This window comes from Carassius carassius, chromosome 25, assembly GCF_963082965.1.
Source record: "Carassius carassius chromosome 25, fCarCar2.1, whole genome shotgun sequence".
Classification (NCBI taxonomy): Eukaryota; Metazoa; Chordata; class Actinopteri; order Cypriniformes; family Cyprinidae; genus Carassius; species Carassius carassius.
Genome location: NC_081779.1, coordinates 8,679,728 through 8,699,531, shown reverse-complemented (window position 1 = coordinate 8,699,531; position 19,804 = coordinate 8,679,728). Strand labels below are relative to the sequence as shown.

At 37.8% G+C, this 19,804-nt stretch overlaps 2 protein-coding genes across 3 annotated transcripts; one reads left to right on the top strand and one right to left on the bottom strand.

Moving 5' to 3' along the window:
• Nucleotides 1-946: 946 nt before the first annotated feature.
• LOC132104657 (lens fiber membrane intrinsic protein-like) lies at nt 947-4,494 on the top strand. Of its 2 annotated transcripts, XM_059510220.1 has the most exons (6): nt 947-1,528; nt 2,546-2,759; nt 3,008-3,082; nt 3,217-3,366; nt 3,513-3,647; nt 4,387-4,494. In XM_059510220.1, the coding sequence occupies exons 2-6, from the start codon at nt 2,585-2,587 to the stop codon at nt 4,446-4,448; spliced, it is 597 nt and encodes a 198-aa protein (XP_059366203.1). In that variant the 5' UTR covers nt 947-1,528; nt 2,546-2,584; the 3' UTR covers nt 4,449-4,494. The 2 variants fall into 2 exon arrangements, with proteins under 2 accessions (XP_059366203.1, XP_059366204.1); XM_059510221.1 differs by lacking the exon at nt 3,008-3,082 and having other exon boundaries at nt 1,232-1,528.
• A 6,163-nt stretch (nt 4,495-10,657) lies between these two features.
• On the bottom strand, nt 10,658-11,923 carry LOC132104090 (formyl peptide receptor-related sequence 1-like). The gene is made up of 3 exons (XM_059509306.1): nt 11,372-11,923; nt 11,239-11,276; nt 10,658-11,161 (listed from the first exon to the last, which is right to left on the bottom strand). The coding sequence occupies exons 1-3, from the start codon at nt 11,921-11,923 to the stop codon at nt 11,029-11,031; spliced, it is 723 nt and encodes a 240-aa protein (XP_059365289.1). The 3' UTR covers nt 10,658-11,028.
• Between the last annotated feature and the right edge of the window lie 7,881 nt (nt 11,924-19,804).

The window sequence follows — 19,804 nt, the reverse complement described above, 5'->3', positions numbered from 1 at the left end:
GTAACAAGTTTTCATTAATATGCCTAAACATGAAATTATAAAAGCAAGCGTTTCCCAACAGTAGGCTACTACTCTATTTTCCTGAACTCGCACTGCTGTAGCCACAAGACTGTGCTGCTGAATGGCAAATTGAGCTGTTGAAATCAATACCAAATGTCTTTTTTTTTTTTTAGCCTTGTCATAATTACGCAGTGTATTTTATATACATCGTTTGAGAAGTTAACGTGATTAATCGTTAAAAATATCATAATATTAAATGAACAGCTGAAGTCAAAGACATTTGACAACATGGAATATGAATTTGAACATGCAGTATGTCCAGCTCATACACCTTAAGGGTTCCATATTTTCTGAATTAAAATAATGTTGAAAATTGCGTAGTGGACAGTTATTTCATATAAATCTGATGTTTATGGGAGGAGAAATCCAAGTAGTAGACATGTTTGGTGAAGCATCACTTTAAACTGATTGTCACTAGAATATTTCCCTACAATACAAGCTTTTTTCACTGAAAAAACCCAAATAAAAGATTAAAGGTTTTATTTAACCTTTATTTTTTAGTACAAAATAAAAGTTTCTTAAAATGCAAGTGTCTAGTGCTTTTGGATAATATCTGAAGAGAGTGTTAACTGTCCTGTTGACCATGCAGTTATTCTTTATTGTTAACAGGTATTTTAATTCTGTGCATTGTATATATGTGTTCTTTAGAAATATTTAATATTTGGATTTATTTTGCTCCAGCGTTCCATAAGAGGGTGTAGAAAATTGGTGGATGGATATTTTGCAGCATTGTTGAGATATTACTGCTTGCTTTGTTGTAAAGCAAGCACCCAAGAATTTCACTAAACAGTACATTTGTATATACATTAATGTTATTTGTAAGAATAAAGCCATGCGATTTTATTAAACAGTTCTGATTGTCAATCATACAGTTAAGCTGTTTTTGTCGCAATAAGTCACATGCATTCCTACAGATTCTCCATATAAAAAGCTTGTTTATAAGCATTGACTTGATTCATTCACATATTTACAGATCATATTTTTTTTTCAAAAGCAGTTTTCCCTCGTTGTTGAACTAGATTTAAAAATTGATTCAGTAATTTAATTTGGGAATGGGAAACATTGAGTTTATTGCACTTTAAACTATAGGTATGCCCTGGGCATCCACGCTGTGGCCTCTGTCAAAGCAAGCATGCAACTCAGCATTTTGCATTGACAGCTTTACCAAAGCAATCCTTTGAATATGTGCAGCTACAGAACAGTCTACTCTTCAAACAAAAGGAGGACCATTGACATCATGCATACACATAGTGAAAAGTCGGACACACCAGGGCCCCTGCCCTAACCAGTTCAAGTGTATTTGTTTCAGGGACAGAGGAGGTAGCATTTAAAGGATTTTGCCACCATCAACAAAAAAGGGCAACAGAGGTTGTCTATTTCTCTTAATATCTCTCTCTCCCTCTCCACTCTCTCACTCCCTCTTTCCCCAGAGGATAAGCAAAGAGGGATTTGCCTCACAAGCAACAAGGTAAGCGATGTAAAGCACTTTTTTTTCTATATATCTGTAATTCTTAATATTCGATTCATTGATTGAAACGTCAATGCAGTGTAAATGGAACTGGTCGCTATTTTACGATAAGCATGCCAATTAAATACATTGCAGAAATGTTTTATCTAACCTGGAATATCAAAAATAGCTCTGATGTTTAAGTAAGATCGCTTTCTCAATTACAATATATTGAAGTATACAGAAAAAGCTGTAACATCCATATTTTTAAGCTTCTTGTGTGAAGAAATTTGATAAACGAAATGAATTATGCAACTATTAAGAAATCTATTATTGTAAAGCTTTAGGAATGTTTTTAAAGAGTAGATATTGCTGAATTATTGTAGATAATTCATAATGCTGTTTTGGAAATGTATTTAAAAATATTCTCAAATTGCTCTGTGTTTAAATTGAGAAACTGCAATTATTTTGCATATGAATATGTATACATGTTATTATTTAATTTTATATAATATGTTTAATTTTGTTAACATAGTTTCACGAGAAAACCAGTTAGATTTTTTTTTTAAATGTATTATTTATATTTTTTATGTATTCGTTTAAAAGATTTTCTTTCCCCCTATCTGTTGGGTGTATATCTCAAAACATGATAAATAAAATAATTTATGCATGTATAAAGAAATCTGCAATTGTGAAGTGTATGTTTAAAAAGTATATGAATATGTTTAAAAAGTAGATATTGCTACCAAATTCATAATTCTTTTCTGCAAATTTATTTTTGAAATGCTTTATGCATATTTTTGGAAATGCTTTTTGTGTTTAAATTGAGTAACTTTAAAAAGAAAAAGTTATTAATATTATTAAGTGTTAATATTTAATTAACCTTTTAGCCAAATGTTGGTTTGAAGAGAATTGATTTTTTTTTGGATGTTTTATTTATATTTTTGTTTTAACTGAATAATTATTTTGTATTTCCCATTTATTAATGTTTGTGCTATCTGTGTCTGTAAAATTAAAACGTCTCTCCTATGTGTATAGTGCATATCTCCTTCCTGCATTGTCACAGCGTGCGTCAGAATGTACAGCTTTACGGGTGGAGGCCTGTTCTGTGCCATTATTGGGAACATCCTCATAGTGGTTTCAACAGCGACAGACTACTGGATGCAGTATCGCCTCTCTGGCAGCTATGCCCACCAGGGCCTGTGGAGGTACTGCATGGCCAACAAATGCTACATGCAGACAGCAAGTATAGGTAAGCAAATGTCTTCATGCAATGTCTCCAGAATCATATTTTGATGCGTCTATAATATATGCATTTTTCATGGCTTTTTAAATCAACTTGAAGTTAAAAGTCCCTTACATCATTATAAAATAAATCGGACACCTGCATTTGAGCATTTAGACAATTTGTGCCTGTAGATGGCAATGCTTTATTCTTTTTGCCATACAGAGCTCCATACTCTGGTTTGAGTTGTCTTAGCACAGTCGTATTCTGAACAGGTGTTCCAAAGTTGTACCCCTGGTCTCATAAGATGGCATCTGAGATTACAGGAGCTGTACTCTGGTTCGTTCAAGGTGATTCTGTAGGGACAGTTCTTCAAAGATCAAATAAGAAAAATCAGACAAACAGTGATAAGAATTGGCTGGGATGGGAGGAGAATGAACATAAACTTATTGACTGTTAGAACATTTCTTGTCTCTTTCCCCAGCATACTGGAATGCCACACGGGCATTCATGATCCTATCGGGAATGGCATGCTTTGCAGGCATCATGGCAGGCATCCTCTCATTTGCCCATTTTTCTGCCTTTGAGAGATTCAGTCGTTCCTTTGCAGCAGGAATCATGCTTTTCATCTCCAGTGAGTCACAAACATGCACAATGAGCTGAAGAATGTGGAATTTTAGCATATCTAAATATAAATAAAAACTGTTCACAAAGTCAAAAATATAGATGGCACTACGTTTCCTCTGTCCATTTTTAATCCATCACTTTTTTCACACCCAGCATTTTTTTTGCTGCTGGCTATGGCGATCTACACTGGCGTAACCCTAAGCTTCCTGGGCAAGCGTTTTGGAGACTGGCGCTTCTCCTGGTCCTACATACTGGGATGGGTGGCCATGCTCATGACCTTCATTGCAGGTGATAGAATACCAAATAGACTGCTATCTAAAGCAACTGCATGTAGTTCTGTGTATTTTTGTTACTTTGGATCCCCCTTAAGTTTGTGGAATACACTGTTGTAATTCCTGTGGATATTTGTAGCCTACACGTGCATTTGGTTTTGCCGTAAAGCAATTCGCCATTTTAAGGGAATTTCGTACCTGGTCACCAAACTTACATACTCCCTGAAAAGACATTTTAAGGATCTTGGGGAAAAAACAAGCCATTTACATTATTAGAAGTCAGTGTGTCATCAGAATGATTTTGAAACTGATTTTTCAAGGTAGAAAATGTACATACTGTTGCTTTAAGGATTGCATTGACTCACAGAAGTTAAAAGTTATGAAATGTTCTCATGGTGCAGAATGAAAGTAATATGCCTAAGGATGTGGTTGAAAGGACTTCGATTAACCTTTTGATAAAGTAGTGTCACACAAAAAACAAAAACAGAACGAAAAAAACAGGATTTGCATGCAGACTAAACTAAAATTAAAAATTCACTCTTACAGCTATCTTTATGACAAGCACAATAAAAATATAAGTGCGCCTGTTATTCACATTATTATTGTGGTGACCTACCAATGGTTCAAATGAACAAAAAGAGCTAAGTAAATATAATTGCTTATTCTTTCATGTATTTATTTTACTTTTTAGTTGATACTCAAAATAATATTCACAATTATTTAAAAGTTTATGATTTGAAAATTGTCTTTTGCAGGGATATTCTACATGTGTGCCCACAGATTGTATGAATCCAGGAGAGTGGTTGGAAGTCGCTAACCTGAAGAAGATAAAACTGCAAGAAACAGAAAGTGTTGGCACGGAATCTTCAGGACCTCCATCAGACCTTATGTTATACCTTAAAACTCTAAACTGCAAAAATACACTGACAAATTAATAGTTTAAAACAGCATTAAAGGACTTTTTTACACATGCACATATATTTGTATAATTCTGCACAGTTAAATAGACCAGTCTTCACAAAAGTTTATTTCACTTTTCATTTTTTTTTTTTTTCAATAAAATTCCACATCAAATCATTTTCTGTGAAATTTCTCTCTCAGTACAGTGGCATGCAAAAGTTTGGGGACCCCTTGCAGAATCTGAGAAAATGTGAATAATAATATCAAAATAAGAGAGATCATACAAAAAAGATGTTTAGATTTAGGTCACAACACAAAAAAGTTTTGGAATCCTTCAAAACACAATCTAAAAGGTAGAAAAATAATTATTGTTGGTTTACTGTAGCTGTATCCCTTCTAGCTTCAACTGCAAATATAACACATAATTACTGTACTTACATTAGGCAACTGTAAGGGTATGTTTAGGGTTGTGGTAGGTGTAGGTGTTAATAAACCATAATTTTACCGGTAGCATTTTTTGTTGCCGAATTGTAATAACCACTGTTTTAATGAAAAGTAGCACATTCTGACAGGGTAGGACAAATAGACAGAACAAAGTGACATGGAGCAGAAAAACACACACACAGAGAGATATAAGTTTGATTATAAACTAGATGTATATTATTTTTGTTTTTGAACAAACTCTATATAGGCTATTTATCAAAGGATTGGGAGATAGCCTAATCCGTTAGAATTGTTTTGCGCGTCAATATGTAGGCTAAACTTTTAATTTAAATGCGTTTTAAGCAGGTTTTAAAACAAATGGTATAAATTGTTAAAATCAGCATGAACCGGAAGTTGCAAACAACTTTTCGCCAGTGTTGTGATGTGTTTCCTAGAGAAACGTAATACTAAATAAGGAAAAATAGTGGGCGTGGCTTTATTTTCCAACTAGCACCTGATTGGATCTAGAAAAGTAGGTGTTTCATTCAGAAATGGAGGCAGATCTGAACGCAAGTTTACAATCGGTTGTCGAGGATTACTCGCCACCTGAAACACCGCCAGCAGTCCCACTTACCGTCAAACTTTGTGAGGCACCATCGGTGTACACTGATGGGACCGCGTTATCTGTTAATGACAGATATCTCACAAACCCCATTTCGTGTTCTGTCCAATTTTTGAAGCATTCGTGCGTAAAGAGCTTCCAGCAAATCCATGACCTCTCTGTTATCCCTCCTTCCTCGAAATGTAAAAATTCAAGCCATCTGGATGGTTACGAGGGAATTTTAGGGAATGGGAAAAGTGTTTCGTGAGTGCGCAACCAAAAATGCACCTCCTCGCCATCTCTCCTTTCACGTGCTGTCAATGCTCGCAAACACACATTCAAAAAGAAGCTGCTGGTGAACAAGCCAAATATTATTGAGTAATCACTCAGTTCCTGTGCAGGTGATGCATGCAAAATCTCCACCTGCAACTGCACGTCACCGTTGTAGACCACCTTCAAAGCCAGATGGATCTGATCAATGGGCTACATCTTAGTTTTGAAGGCAATTAAATTTTGCCAGAGCGCACATCAGCTCCTGTCTTGCGATTGTCTGCTTCAATATCTATTCCTGGTTTGGGATGCGCAAAAGGCTTTTGTGCACAAGGTAAAGATTTCATCAGATGTCGCTCTTGTGTGCTAGAAACTCTGTCACTTACCTTTGTCTGTTAGAGACACAATTAGTGAAGAAATTAATCACCTTCTCGAGTTAGGCATTATTGAGAGAGTGGATGCTTTGCCATGGGTCTCCCCGATAGTAGAAATACAGAAAAAGTTGGGTACTGTTTGTATGTACTTGGACCTGCGAGAGCCCAACAATGCTGTAGTTATGGATAGCTATTTTCCACTTTTGATTTGAAGAGTGCTTACTTTCAGTTACCATTACATGAGGGAAGTCGTGGCCTAGTGGTTAGAGAATTTGACTCCTAACCCTAGGGTTGTGGGTTTGAACCTTGGGCTGGTAATACCATGTCTTAGGTGCCCTTGAGCAAGGCACTGAACCCCCAACTGCTCCCTGGGCACCGCAGCATAAATGGCTGGCCACTGCTCTGGGTGTGTGTGTGTGTTCACTGCTGTGTGTGTGCACTTTGGATGGGTTAAATGCAGAGCCACTGGGTCACCATACTTGGCTGTATGTCACTTTCACTCATGAGGAGAGCCATGATCTGACCACCTTCATTACTCACAAAGGACATTTCAGATTTTGTCGGGTACCATTTGTTCTTGTTTCAGCACCCTCAGTTTTTCAGATAATGTTGGCAACAGTTTTACGAGGACTTCGGAATGTTTCTAATTACCTGGATTTCATTATTCTTTGTGGACGTACACAAACAGAACATGACCACATGCCCAAAGCTGTCATTCAGCGTTTACAGGATGGTGGTCTGAAGTTGAATCAATTGAAGTGCTAATTCAACAAAACCAGTCTGTGCTTCCTGGGACATACAGTGAACGCACAAGGAATTCAACCTGATGAGGATCACCTCTCCGCTATTCTTAATTCACCTGGTCCAGAAGATGTGTTAAGAAATGCGGTTGGCTTTCCTCTTCAATGTCTGTGGATATTATTCTATGTCAATACTTTCACCTACGTGATGTACTGAGTGTGCAGCAGGATTATGTGTTCAGAGGATTAAGTCTTGTTGTACCTGTTGTGCTACAGCACACACTGGTGAAGGTAGCTCACAAGGGCACCAGGGAATTGTGTGCACAAAACAGTGGCTATGTGAACTGTACTGGTGGCTAGGCATTGATTGTCTGGTTAAAAAGCACACCCAGACCTGTCAAATGTGTCTGTCCGCTAGCAAAACTGCTAACACCTTTGCTGTGCCGCAGCAGCCAGTGCTTTTTCCATCTGTACCATGAAAAAGGTAGCTATTGATGTGTTGGGTCCATATGAATCCACTGCATGGGACTGTCGTTATGCGCCTACATTGATAGACTATTACAATAAGTGGCCTGAAGTCCCTTTCACTGATTCCATCACGACTCTAAATGTGATGTAAATGTAAATCCTTCTTGTCATCTGTGTTTAGCAGATACGGCAATCAAGTACTCTTGTCTCTGATAACGGGACCCAATTCACATCAGCAGATTTTTCAAAACATCTGGAAAAGAGAGAAATTCGACACAAACTTCTCACTCTTCACTCCAAAACAATGTATAGTGGTTTGTGTCTCACTCGCTGATGGGGAGTTCAATTGTACGACACACACAGTCTTTAATAATAATCCAATGAAGAACAAACAGGAAATCCAGGAAGACAGGCAACCAATGCAGTGTACACATTTAAAATGTTTTTATCCAAACATAAGAGAGGAACTAATAACTTAATTAACAGGACACAGGTGAACAGAATGAACTGTGACTAAGGAAAACTAGGTCAAGGAGAAAAACTAAACAAGAGAACAGGAAATTAAAGAAGGCAGGCAGGAAGGCAGGCAGATGACCAGGGAGGTGACAACGGAGGGGGGAGCTGTGGAGAGATCAGGAAGAACCATGGTGGACCAGACGGAGGGAGGAGCCAGGATGGAGACAGGAAGAACTTGGAGCAGGAGGAGCCAGGCGGAACCCAGACCACAGCGAACATGACAGCCCACGGTGAGTGTTAGCGGAAGGGGAATGACATCAGTGGTCGTGGTGGAACAGACAGACAGTTTAGGGGAGACACAGTTTATAAATGGCCATGTTGGCCTTAATGGGAAAGGCAGAGAGTTCAGAAGATGGGAAAGGTGGTATGTCAGAATAGAAAGTCTATTAAATCCTCTGAGTCCAGTGGCAGCTCACCCTCAGCGGTGGAACAGTGGGCGGTGCTTTCCTATGCACCCTTGCTCTCCACTGTATAATCCTCTGTGGGGGGCATGGTTGCTGGTCATGTACCTGGTCAGACTTTTGATGAGGCTTTGGCTCCGTGGCTCAGCTCTGTCACTCAAATAGGCAATGCTATTGTTAACCAAACATAGACATAGCATTTATCAAGCATAACCTATAATTAAAATGTAGTATTATTCGTTTTTCATAGTTAAGTATTAATAAAACTTATTTAAATTTTAAGACATAATTTCCGTTGTTCTCTGGTTAAAGGTCCCATTTTTCGTGCTTTTTTGGAAGCTTTGATTGTGTTTACAATGTGCAATATAACATGTGTTCATGTTTCGCATGTAAAAAAAACACAGTATTTTTCACAATTTACTTATCTGTATACCGCTGTTTTCACTGTCACCAAAACGGGCTGATGACTTCCTTGTTCTATGAAGTCCCTCCTTCAGAAATACGTAACGAGTTCTGATTGTGCCAGCGGTTCCTGTGTTGTGATTCGACAGCAGCTTAGTACACGTTGCCCGCAATAACAGCGTTTCGACGACATGGCTACAAACACACTCTACAAACGCAACTATTCCTCTTCTCCGTGAGAGCGCAACAAGACCACGCCCCCTTTTTTGTGTATTCCTGTGGGCGGAGGTTAGTCAAAAAACTGTTCTAGTGACGTTATTAATGAAGGACGTAGAGGGATGTAATCCAAACTGGTCGTTCGATGTAGGCGAATTCTGTTAAATAAAATATCTCGCTTGGGATTGAACTTTGAGCTTTATAATTTTACAGATATTATTTATATTCTAACAACAACATTACACACTAACTAAAGTTTAAAACATGGGATCACGAAGAACGCGACCTTTAACACTGGATGCCATATGCAGAGCTCTCGATCCACACTGATGACAGCCAGAAGGAAAACACTGCAGAACATGTTGGCGTACTTGAAGAAACCATTGAATTTGCAAAGAAAAACTCCAAAAGGCCAGTGGTCAAAGATAATAATTGAGATGGATCACAGATACAAAGATGTAGGATTTCATAAATAATAGTTACATTATCCCAATGTTGGCTGTATTACATTTAGCAGACACTTGACTTACAGTACATTCAGACTACACGTTTTTTACCAGTATGCATGTTCCCTGGGAATTGAACCCACAACCTTTTGTGCTGCTAATGCAGTGCTCAACCACTGAGCCACAGGAACTCTATTAAAAATGAGATGTTGTGGAGTAAAATATTTATACATATTTAACCTGACATTTTTAGCCAGCATTTTTTGCACTGACTGTATAGAAAATCAATAGTAAAACTATACGGAATTGTAGACAATCTGGTAAGGAAGTGATGTTAATGTTCTTACCTGTACAAATCAGCGTTTTCATAAATCAGACTAAACCATCAAGGAATCAACACTAGATAATCCTTTGTGACGGAGTCACAGCTGTGTTTGAATGTTAAAATGTTGACTATTCAAATATCGTACCTTCCATCTAATATGAGTGGTTGGGCAAATATGTAAATTAATTTTTCAAAAATATTTTATATCAAAATCACTATTCTGTAAAATTTACTTCTGAGCAATGCAGTATTTATTATTCAAATGTCTTAAGGCCATTTTTGTACACTTTGTTATTTTTCAATACTGCTCAATCTTTAATGTTGCAGTGTCACTGTAGATGTTAGTTGAGTTATTTAAGTGTGCTCAGTAATGCCATTAATCATCCATCTAATATGAGGGGTTGGGCAAATATGTAAATTAATTTTTCAAAAATATTTTATATCAAAATCACTATTCTGTAAAATTTACTTCTGAGCAATGCAGTATTTATTACTCAAATGTCTTAAGGCCATTTTTGTACACTTTGTTATTTTTCAATACTGCTCAATCTTTAATGTTGCAGTGTCACTGTAGATGTTAGTTGAGTTATTTAAGTGTGCTCAGTAATGCCATTAAGAGTTAAAAGGATTAGGGGTTTCAGATTAAATGTTTTACCACATTAGACATCAGAATTTGAACAAATAATTTTTGTATACACTGTGTATTTATTGCAAAGGCAAATATTACAGGAATAAAATGAATAACTCAGATTAACCCCATCATAATGCAATCCTGCTCTAAAACTTGTGCCCTTTTACACATATTAAGCTGGAAAATAATTTCCTCTTTCTTTTCCTTCCTGTTAATAAACAAACAAATGTGCAGGCAAACATAAACATAAAAATGTTAAATTGTCATGTAAATATTTATATGATTTTTTTTAAATATATATTAAAAGTTACCTTAGTTTCAGCATTTTGCAATATAAAGTCTCCATCTACTGATTCAAGCTAGCTAGAAGACACTGAGGTGCGTTAACTTTTTGTTTTTGTTAGATACTAACCTTGATGTTAGATATTAATCTCTTAAACTTTAGTTTCACACTCAGTATCTGCAGTCTTTGGAATGAAATTACAGTTTTTTTCTCTAGTCCCTTGATGTGAGAGATTTTGGCCTTCCTCCATAAGAGCTCTGCGAAAAATCCCAGACAAACTTTGGTTGCAGCATCGACTAAAATCCAATCCCATGCAGAAATACAGAACCGGGTTAATGCAGCTGTTGAAATAGGCTAAGTTTGAAACCATAGTCCATCCTTCTTTTACTGCCTTGTTGTTTCTATTCACCAACTTGACCAGTCCTAGAACGTGATAGGGGGCCCAGCATAAGAAAAAGGCACAGACCAAAAAGACAAGAATCCGAAGAGGCCTTGATTTTCCAGAGAGCCGTGTTCTGCGTATCCCAACAGCAGCTAGTATGTAACAGACAAGGATGACCAGGAAGGGCAATAAAAATCCACAGATGAAACGAATTAAATAGTAGACATACTTTGCTGAACTGCCACGTGCTTCTTCTTCTCCTTTCACCTGAAAATGCAATTATGAGTAAATAATGCTAAAATGAATCTTTATGCAAGCTAACGAAGGCTGACACATGCAGTAATTTATAATGCCATTCTGACCTTGAATGAGCAGTGGCTCAAGTTGTTCTTTTCAAGGAAGACCTGTCGGTACACAAAGTACGGTGAGCTGAACATCACTGCCACAATCCAAACTCCCACACTGACCACACGAGCAGCACTTAACGTCCGGTGTTCTCTGGTGAACACTGGACGCCAGATACAGAGAGCTCGATCCACACTGATGACAGCCAGATGAAAAACACTGCAGAACATGTTGGCATACTTGAAAAAACCATTGAACTTGCAGAGAAAAACTCCAAAAGGCCAGTAGTCGAAGAACAGACTTGAGATGAGTGATATGACTCGTGTCAGGCAGAAGATCAGGTCTGCTACAGCGAGATTCACCAGCCATATGTTAGTGACTTTGGGTTTCATACGGAAGCCGGCCACCCAGATGACCAAAGAGTTCCCAATGGTCCCGAGGAGAATAATGATGGTGAGGAAGGCAATGCTAACCTTGTTCATAATGGCTCCATTGTCCACTGTAGTGATTGCATGGTGGTTTGAGACCTCAGAGTGGGTGTGGAGGAGAAGAGTTGTTTTGGAGGTCATTCTATGATCAAGAGATAACTCAGTGAATGTTATTTCAGTTTAAACAACAGTCTTGCTGTCAATTTCTATAAGCTAACTTGAATGGTTGATTCATTATGGGTACCCTTCAAAAATTTCTGACATATAATTATCATCATTTTGGGAGATGCAACCAAGATATGTGTCAGGTGGTAGAAATTCATGTTGCACTTCAAAATGTGTTTAAAAGAGCACTCGTTATGCCACATGTAAGTGTGAGTAATAGATTTTGAATTACTTTATGAAATCACAGACACAAAGATGTAGGATTTCATAAATCATAGTTACGTTATCCCCAGTTACGTCATCCTAATGTTGGCTGTATTAAAAAATAGATGTTCTGGAGTAAAATATTCACACAAATTTAACCTGACAATTTTAGCAAGCATTTATTGCACTGCATAGCAAATCAATAGTAAGACTTTACAGAACTGTAGACTGGTGAGGAAATGACGTTAATGTTCTTACCTGTACAAATCAGCGTTTTCACAAATCAGACTAAACCATCAGTCTTCAAGGAAACAACACTGGATGATCCTTTGTGACTGAGTCAACAGCTGTGTTTGACTGTTAAAATGTAATTTTGCTATGTTCATAAATAAATCAGTGGCTCGTTCATTGACATCACTTTCAGTTGCTCTCCTCTCCTCTTTTCAGTGTTATTCATCTGGCCATTCAGAAATGTCTTTGCTGCAGACAAAGAGCAGAAAAGCAGGAAGAGGGAGGGGACATGCATAAAAGTAATCTTTACTTGTTTATGTAAACCGAAATTTTGTAAGTGAAGTGTGGCTTTGGCACATTCATATATTATTAATATATTTATATTGTATGTTAAAGTTGGGTACTTAAACAACAAAAATGTAACAAGACCATGGAAGAGTCTTGTGATTTCAGGGCCGTGTGGGATACAGTCTCCAAGTTATTTTTTTGACATGAAACAATTTTTGTGATACAATTCAAATGTGTTATAAATACAATTAATTCGACCAAAGCCAAAGTTAAAAAGCTAATGTTTAAGCTAACGGTTCATAAAAATACAGCCTTTTAAGGAAAACTTGTATATGTAAAGATTATTTTCATTAGTTTGCGATGTAAATATGATAATATATTTAAATATTATAAATGTAAGTCTACTCTATTTTACTACCAGCTTCAAAATCTAAAATATATTTGTGTACAATATGCAACTGTAATGTAATGTTCATTTGTAAAAAAAAAAAAAAAAAAAGTGATAACTATAGCAGCTATGTTCTGTAGATCTAGCTACCATATCATCCTGATACAAAACACAATTTATATTTGCTCACATCTTTTGAGCACAGTTTACTAACTTGTCATCTAAATTTCTGGTAACTGAATCATTAATTTAATAAACTGTTCCTTATGTACAATGCATAAGTCATTAAATGTTCTACTTTCAAGATGGCTTTTTATGACATAGCCTATTTCAATAGTTACTCTTTCAAAACTGCAGAGGAATAATATCCAAATATCTTACTTTCCATCTCATATGTGTGTTTAGGCAAATATGTAAATACATTTTTCTAAAATATTTTATATCAAATTCACACAATATTCTGTCAAATTATTCTTAAAGGGTTAGTTCACCCAATAATCAAAATTATGTCATTAATGACTCAACCTTATGTCATTCCAAAACCATGAGACCTTCATTCATCTTCGGAACACAGTTTAAGATATTTTAGATTTAGTCCGAGAGTTCTCAGTCCCTCCATTGAAACTTTGTGCACGGTAAACTGTCCATGTCCAGAAAGGTACGAAAAACATCATCAAAGTAGTCCATGTGACATCAGAGAGTCAGTTAGAATTTTTTGAAGCATCGAAAATACATTTTGGTCCAAAAATAGCAAAAACTACGACTTTATTCAGCATTGTCTTCTCTTCCGGTTCTGTTGTGAGCATGTTCACAACACTGCAGTTTAGTGATATCCGGTTCGCGAACTAATCACTCGATGTAACCGGATCTTATTGAACCAGTTCACCAAATCGAACTGAATCGTTTTAAACGGTTCGCGTCTCCAATACACATTAATCCACAAATGACTCAAGCTGTTAACTTTTTTTAATGTGGCTGACACTCCCTCTGAGTTCAAACAAACCAATATCCCTGAGTAATAGTGATGGGAAGTTCGATTCTTTTCTGCGAACCGGTTCTTTCGGACGGTTCGATTCAATAAACCGGTTGAAAAAAAAATGGTTCAGCAGTTCTCTTACGCTCGACGTAATTGCGTCATTGGTGATGACGTAATGGCGTCACGTCTATCAAACATACAAATATATAAAGTCAGTAATCATAACTTTAGTCAGTTAAAAACCTCATAATCATGAAAAAGTTACAAGTTTACAATTAAGTTTTGCAACAACGCACCCAAATACAGTAACAGCAATAATGTGCATACGAGGATTTAAGTATTGAAGATATAAAGTAAATAAATTAGGTGTCATCAGCGCAGAAACCATGATCCACTTACTAAACATAATCCATTGCGATGTATTTGTTATTAAATGAATTTACGTTTCGCCAGATTGCCCTTCATTCAAGCCCTCGGTTTACCCGCGTTCATAACATTAGCACAAGAATCAGTTCAGAATCAATCACCAAAAGAACCAGTTAGGTTCAGACGCGCAGGGAGTCAGTCGGCTTCACGCTGAATCACGCATGCGCAGTATCATCATCTCCTCGGTTCTCGAATCGGACGCGTCCGAAAGAAACGGTTTTCAGTTCAGTGTACTAATGATCCGAAAATCGATGCAACCGGTTCTTGACTCCAGAACGAGAATCGCTCTAACCGGCACGTGCTGCAGTTCAGTATCATCAGCTGCTTTACTACAAAACCCAATTTGTGAATGTGTCATCATTAACTATAAATACAGTACAGATATTTCATAAATCATCCCTTATTCTTATTAAACATAGAGTCTTTAGAGTCTTAATTATATTGTCCAACTTCCCTGAAAACCCCTTTTGGCCTATACATTATCTACAATATACAGATAAGAAACATTCATCTTAAAAAAAAAAAAAAAAAAAAAAAAAAAAAAAAAAAATCACACTTTCTGATGTTTAACAAAATACTTAAAAAATTACACGCATGCGCAGTATCATCAGTTCATCGGTTCTCAAATCGGACGCGTCCAAAAGGAACGGTTTTCTGTACAGTGTACTGGTGATCCGAAAACCTATGCAAACCGGTTCTTGACTCGAGAAAAAGAATAAGTTAATCTGTTCTCAAATCGGACGCGTCCGACAGAAACGATTCTCGGTTCAGTGTACTGGTGATCCGAAGACCGATGCAACCGGCTCTTGACTCGAGAACGAGAACTGCTCCAGCAGTGGGCGTGTTCGTTCGTCATCTGGCTCAGCTCGGTGTTCATCTTCAGTTCTCTCTTCACAGCAGTTCAGTCAGTGTACTGTGTTAGCAGAGTAACTCACGCAGACAACAGGATTACTGTTTCACATCAACCAGTTTTGTTCAGACTGGCGCACTTTTATTTAAACAGAAACATGTGCATTCATTCAGTCACTGATTAGGTCACATGACATACACTCTGCAATATGATTGCCTGGTTCAAGGAAAATAAATAAAAGGTAAACAAACCAAATATAAATGAGAGCACAATATTTATAAATCTCAACACCCCCACTTGCTCTCACATTTTTATTTCAACATTTCCAGTTCATCATCTCAATAAAAGTACAAAATTCATACACCAAACATAAATGAGTTAAATTTCATTAACTTGAGCTTTGTTGCTGGTTTTGTTAGCACATCTGCAACCATATCACCAGTTGGACAGTATTCCAGACTCATTCTGCCCTCCTTTATCACAGATCTCACAAAATGGTACTTAATGTCCACATGTTTACATCGTTGTCTATACACAGGATTTTTTGCTAAAGCAATGGCACCCTGATTGTCCTCATACACTCTCGATTCATATTTCTGACCATCAATGTTTTCTAACAATTGCTGTAGAAATAAACACTCCTGTACAGTCGCAGCTAAAGCCATATACTCTGCTTCACAAGTCGACAGAGCAACAGTAGGCTGTCTTTTGGTCTTCCATGAGACCAGTGGACCATTTTTGTTTAGGCTAATACAGTAACCTGTAGTACTCAGTCTATCAGTTACATCAGCTGCCCAATTCGCGTCGCTGTACGCATGAATCAAGTTATCATTTTCACCTTTTTTGTAACACAGTTCTTTGTCTTGTGTCCCTTTTAAATATCTTAAAACATGCTTGACAGTGTTCCACTGTTCTGTGGTTGGTCTAGTAAAATACTGTGACAGTTTGCTCACTACAAAACTTAGGTCTGGTCTTGTGCATGTTGCCAGGTAGATTAAGCTACCTACAACCTCCCTGTATTTTCTGACATCACTCATTTCCACAGCATCATCAGTGTAGTTTAGTTTCGGTTCACATGGAGTTACTCTGGACTTACAATTCTGCATGTCAAATCTCTCAAGTATTTTCTTAATATACCTACATTGAGACATTGTAACACAATCAAAATCTTGCTCATAATCAATACCAAGGAAATGTGTTAATTTTCCCAAGTCCTTCATTTTAAATTTTGCACTGAGTTTCTCTTTCACATGATTAAGCACATACATATTGTTGGCTGCAATAATCAAGTCATCAACCCATATGATTATAAAAACTTTCTCAGTTTCTGTAACCTTCGTGTAAACACAATGGTCAGCTGGGTTTTGAACAAACTTCATTTCACAAAGATACTCATGCAACATTCGGTTCCAGTTCCGGCCCGACTGTTTAAGTCCATACAGTGATTTTTTCAATTTATACACCAGTTTTGCATTACCTTGAGATTTTATCTCGTAACCCTCTGGCTGTTTCATATAAATGTCACACTCTATTGGCGCATGTAAGTATGCAGTGGTCACATCCATTTGATGAACAATCAAATTTTCCTGTACTGCCTTCTGTATCAACACTCTGATGCTTGTCATACTGGCAGTTGGAGAAAAAGTCTCATCATAGTTCACACCTCTCTCTTGACTGTAACCTTTGGCAACATATCGCGCTTTGTATTTGTCTGTTCCATCACTATTTTTCTTAATAGCGTAGACCCATTTACCCCCCACTAATTCTTTACCTTCAGGTAGACTGGTCAGGGTAAAAGTTACACTTTCCTTTAATGACTTCATCTCCTCATTCATAGCCTTAACCCATTCATCTGCATTCACTGATGTTACTGCTTCTTTGTATGTCTGGGGTACATTACATACAAGTCTGTAACAATAATCAATGTTAGCTCCGTCACCATCCAAACCACAAACATAATCACTTAAATATCCTGGCCTTTTCCTCTCTCTGGCAGGATTTCTCCCAGTTTCAGGTTTATGATCTTTTTGTGTTTGGCTTTCGCACATTTCTGGCTCTTTTACTGTGACTGGTTCTTGAGAATTTTGCAGATTAATTTCAGAACCTTCTCTTTTCGATTCTCTAAGATTATTCCCAACCCCAAAATCGTCACAATCATCATCAATCGAAATCTCGTCTGCCTCAGCACTCATTTCAGGTAAAAACTTAACTAGTCTGCGCTTCTGTATTTTCCTGCTATCAGGATAGTAGATCATGTATGCTGGACTATTCTTGTCATATCCCACAAAAATGCCCTTCTCACATCTAGAGTTCAGCTTACTTTTCTCATGTTGATAAGCGTAACACGGAATACCAAACTTCTGCATTCTAGAAATGTTAGGTTGCCTGGCTGTTAACATGAAGTAAGCTGTCTGTTTAGTTCGGTTATTAAAACACCTGTTTCTAACTACAGCCGCAGTCTGGACTGCATAGGTCCACAATGTCTTTGGTAACCCACTTTCTATTAACATGCACCTAGCCATGTCAAATAATGTTCTCCAGTTACGTTCCGCAGTGCCGTTTTGGTGTGGAGAGTATGGTGCAGAGGTCTCATGTCTAATACGTTTCTACTCAATAATGCCTGGTACTCCCTTCCTGTGAACTCTGTCCCATTATCAGACCTGATGCATTTAACTCTGCCATATGGAGCCATATCAGCAAGAAATTTCTCTGTGGCGGTTATTGTGTCGCTCTTGTTTCTCAAAAAATATACAAACACCGCACTAGAATAATCATCTGTGAAAGATAATGCATATTTATGGCCGTCCTTGGACATTGGGTCTATAGGTCCTGCTAAATCGGTATGTACCATTTCTAGAGCTGCTTTGGCTCTCGCATCTGGCTCTCGGTTTCTAGTCTCAATAAACTTGCCTTGTATGCAAATCTCACACGGTGGGGTTGGTTTGTCTGCTCTATTCTCAATTTTCATACCGTCTACAACATTCTCGAGCTTAATTACATCCCCATAGTTGCAATGACCTAATATCTCATGCCATGTCTGCAAGTCATAACATTTTCTACATTGGTCATCACACTCGTTGTCTTTTGTGTGCAAATAGTACAGTTTATAGTACTTTGCGATGTCTGTGATGATGTGTGAAGTTGCACCTGCATCCACCGTTAGGCCCTTTCTTTCATCCTCATGCCTCCACATCTCAGCGTCGCTTGCCCGAAAAACATATTCTTTGTCACCCGGCTCCTCGGACACTTTTCTTGCGTTATCCCGCGGCTTTCTCCGTCTGCAGGTTGCATCGCGGTGAGTGGTATTTTTTACATTGACTGCACCACTGTTTACGTTGGCATGTCCTTGCTTTATGGCCTTTTGTGCCACACCGGTAACAGACAATGTCAGCACTTGCAGCTGCACAGTCAGCAAAAGTGGATTTTGTTCCAAACTGCGCTCTTGCTTTCATTACATTGTCCCCGGACGCAGTTGTCCGCATATTTTCAACGTCCTCATAACTTCGAAGTCTTGTCTTAAATTCGGCAAAAGTCATTTTAACATCACTCTGAGTAACATGGATAGTAAATGGCTTAAATGTCTCTGGAAGTCCTTTCAAAACCATTGCTGTCAAAAGTTCGTCACTCAGATTCTCACCTGCATTTCTCAAAGCAGTGATTGTAGTTTCAGCTCTGATGACATATTCCGTAACACTCTCACTCGACAATTTTTGGAGTGAAGTTAGCTCTGTGTACAAGCTTATTACCCGGGGCTTCCCTTTGCCAGCATAATATCCACGTAAAATCTCCAGCGCTGTACGTCCGTCATCTGCTGCTTCTCTCATGACCAGCGACAGGCTTTTGTCATCCAGGAACTGTATCAGCTCAGCATAGGCTTCGGCGTTTTTCGTCTCGTCTTCCTCATCTTCGACAGAAGGCTCATTCAAAATAGTCTCTTTCAGTCCTTGTAAACAAAGGTGACCCAAAAATTTCGTCTCCCATAACTCATAATTTTTCTCATCTCCGTCAAAGACAAGCCTTGACCAGCGGCTCGATGATACCGCTGCTTTTGTCTTTCTGCTCATGTTTGCAGCCTCATGTCATTTCTCTTACAAACTCGGGTACACGCAGTTAAGTTTTCGTTGCGACTTTTACCCAGCGACTTAACACCCGTATTCTGGGCCCAGAATACCTGACCTGTTAGCAGAGTAACTCACGCAGACAACAGGATTACTGTTTCACATCAACCAGTTTTGTTCAGACTGGCGCACTTTTATTTAAACAGAAACATGTGCATTCATTCAGTCACTGATTAGGTCACATGACATACACTCTGCAATATGATTGCCTGGTTCAAGGAAAATAAATAAAAGGTAAACAAACCAAATATAAATGAGAGCACAATATTTATAAATCTCAACATACTGTTTGAGTAAATGAATTACTCCGGGATATTGGTTTGTTTTAACTCAGAGGGAGTGTCAGTCACGTTAAAAAAGTTAACAGCTTAAGTAA

Coding starts and splice junctions, on each gene's coding strand:
- LOC132104657 (XM_059510220.1), top strand. CDS start 2,585: ATGTACAGCTTTACGGGTGGAGGCCTGTTCTGTGCCATTATTGGGAAC. Junction 3,083..3,216: donor TGTACTCTGGTTCGTTCAAG/GTGATTCTGTAG, acceptor CTCTTTCCCCAG/CATACTGGAATGCCACACGG. Junction 3,367..3,512: donor AATCATGCTTTTCATCTCCA/GTGAGTCACAAA, acceptor TTTCACACCCAG/CATTTTTTTTGCTGCTGGCT.
- LOC132104090 (XM_059509306.1), bottom strand. CDS start 11,923: ATGACCTCCAAAACAACTCTTCTCCTCCACACCCACTCTGAGGTCTCA. Junction 11,277..11,371: donor TGAGCCACTGCTCATTCAAG/GTCAGAATGGCA, acceptor TTGCATTTTCAG/GTGAAAGGAGAAGAAGAAGC. Junction 11,162..11,238: donor GCACGTGGCAGTTCAGCAAA/GTATGTCTACTA, acceptor GTTACATACTAG/CTGCTGTTGGGATACGCAGA.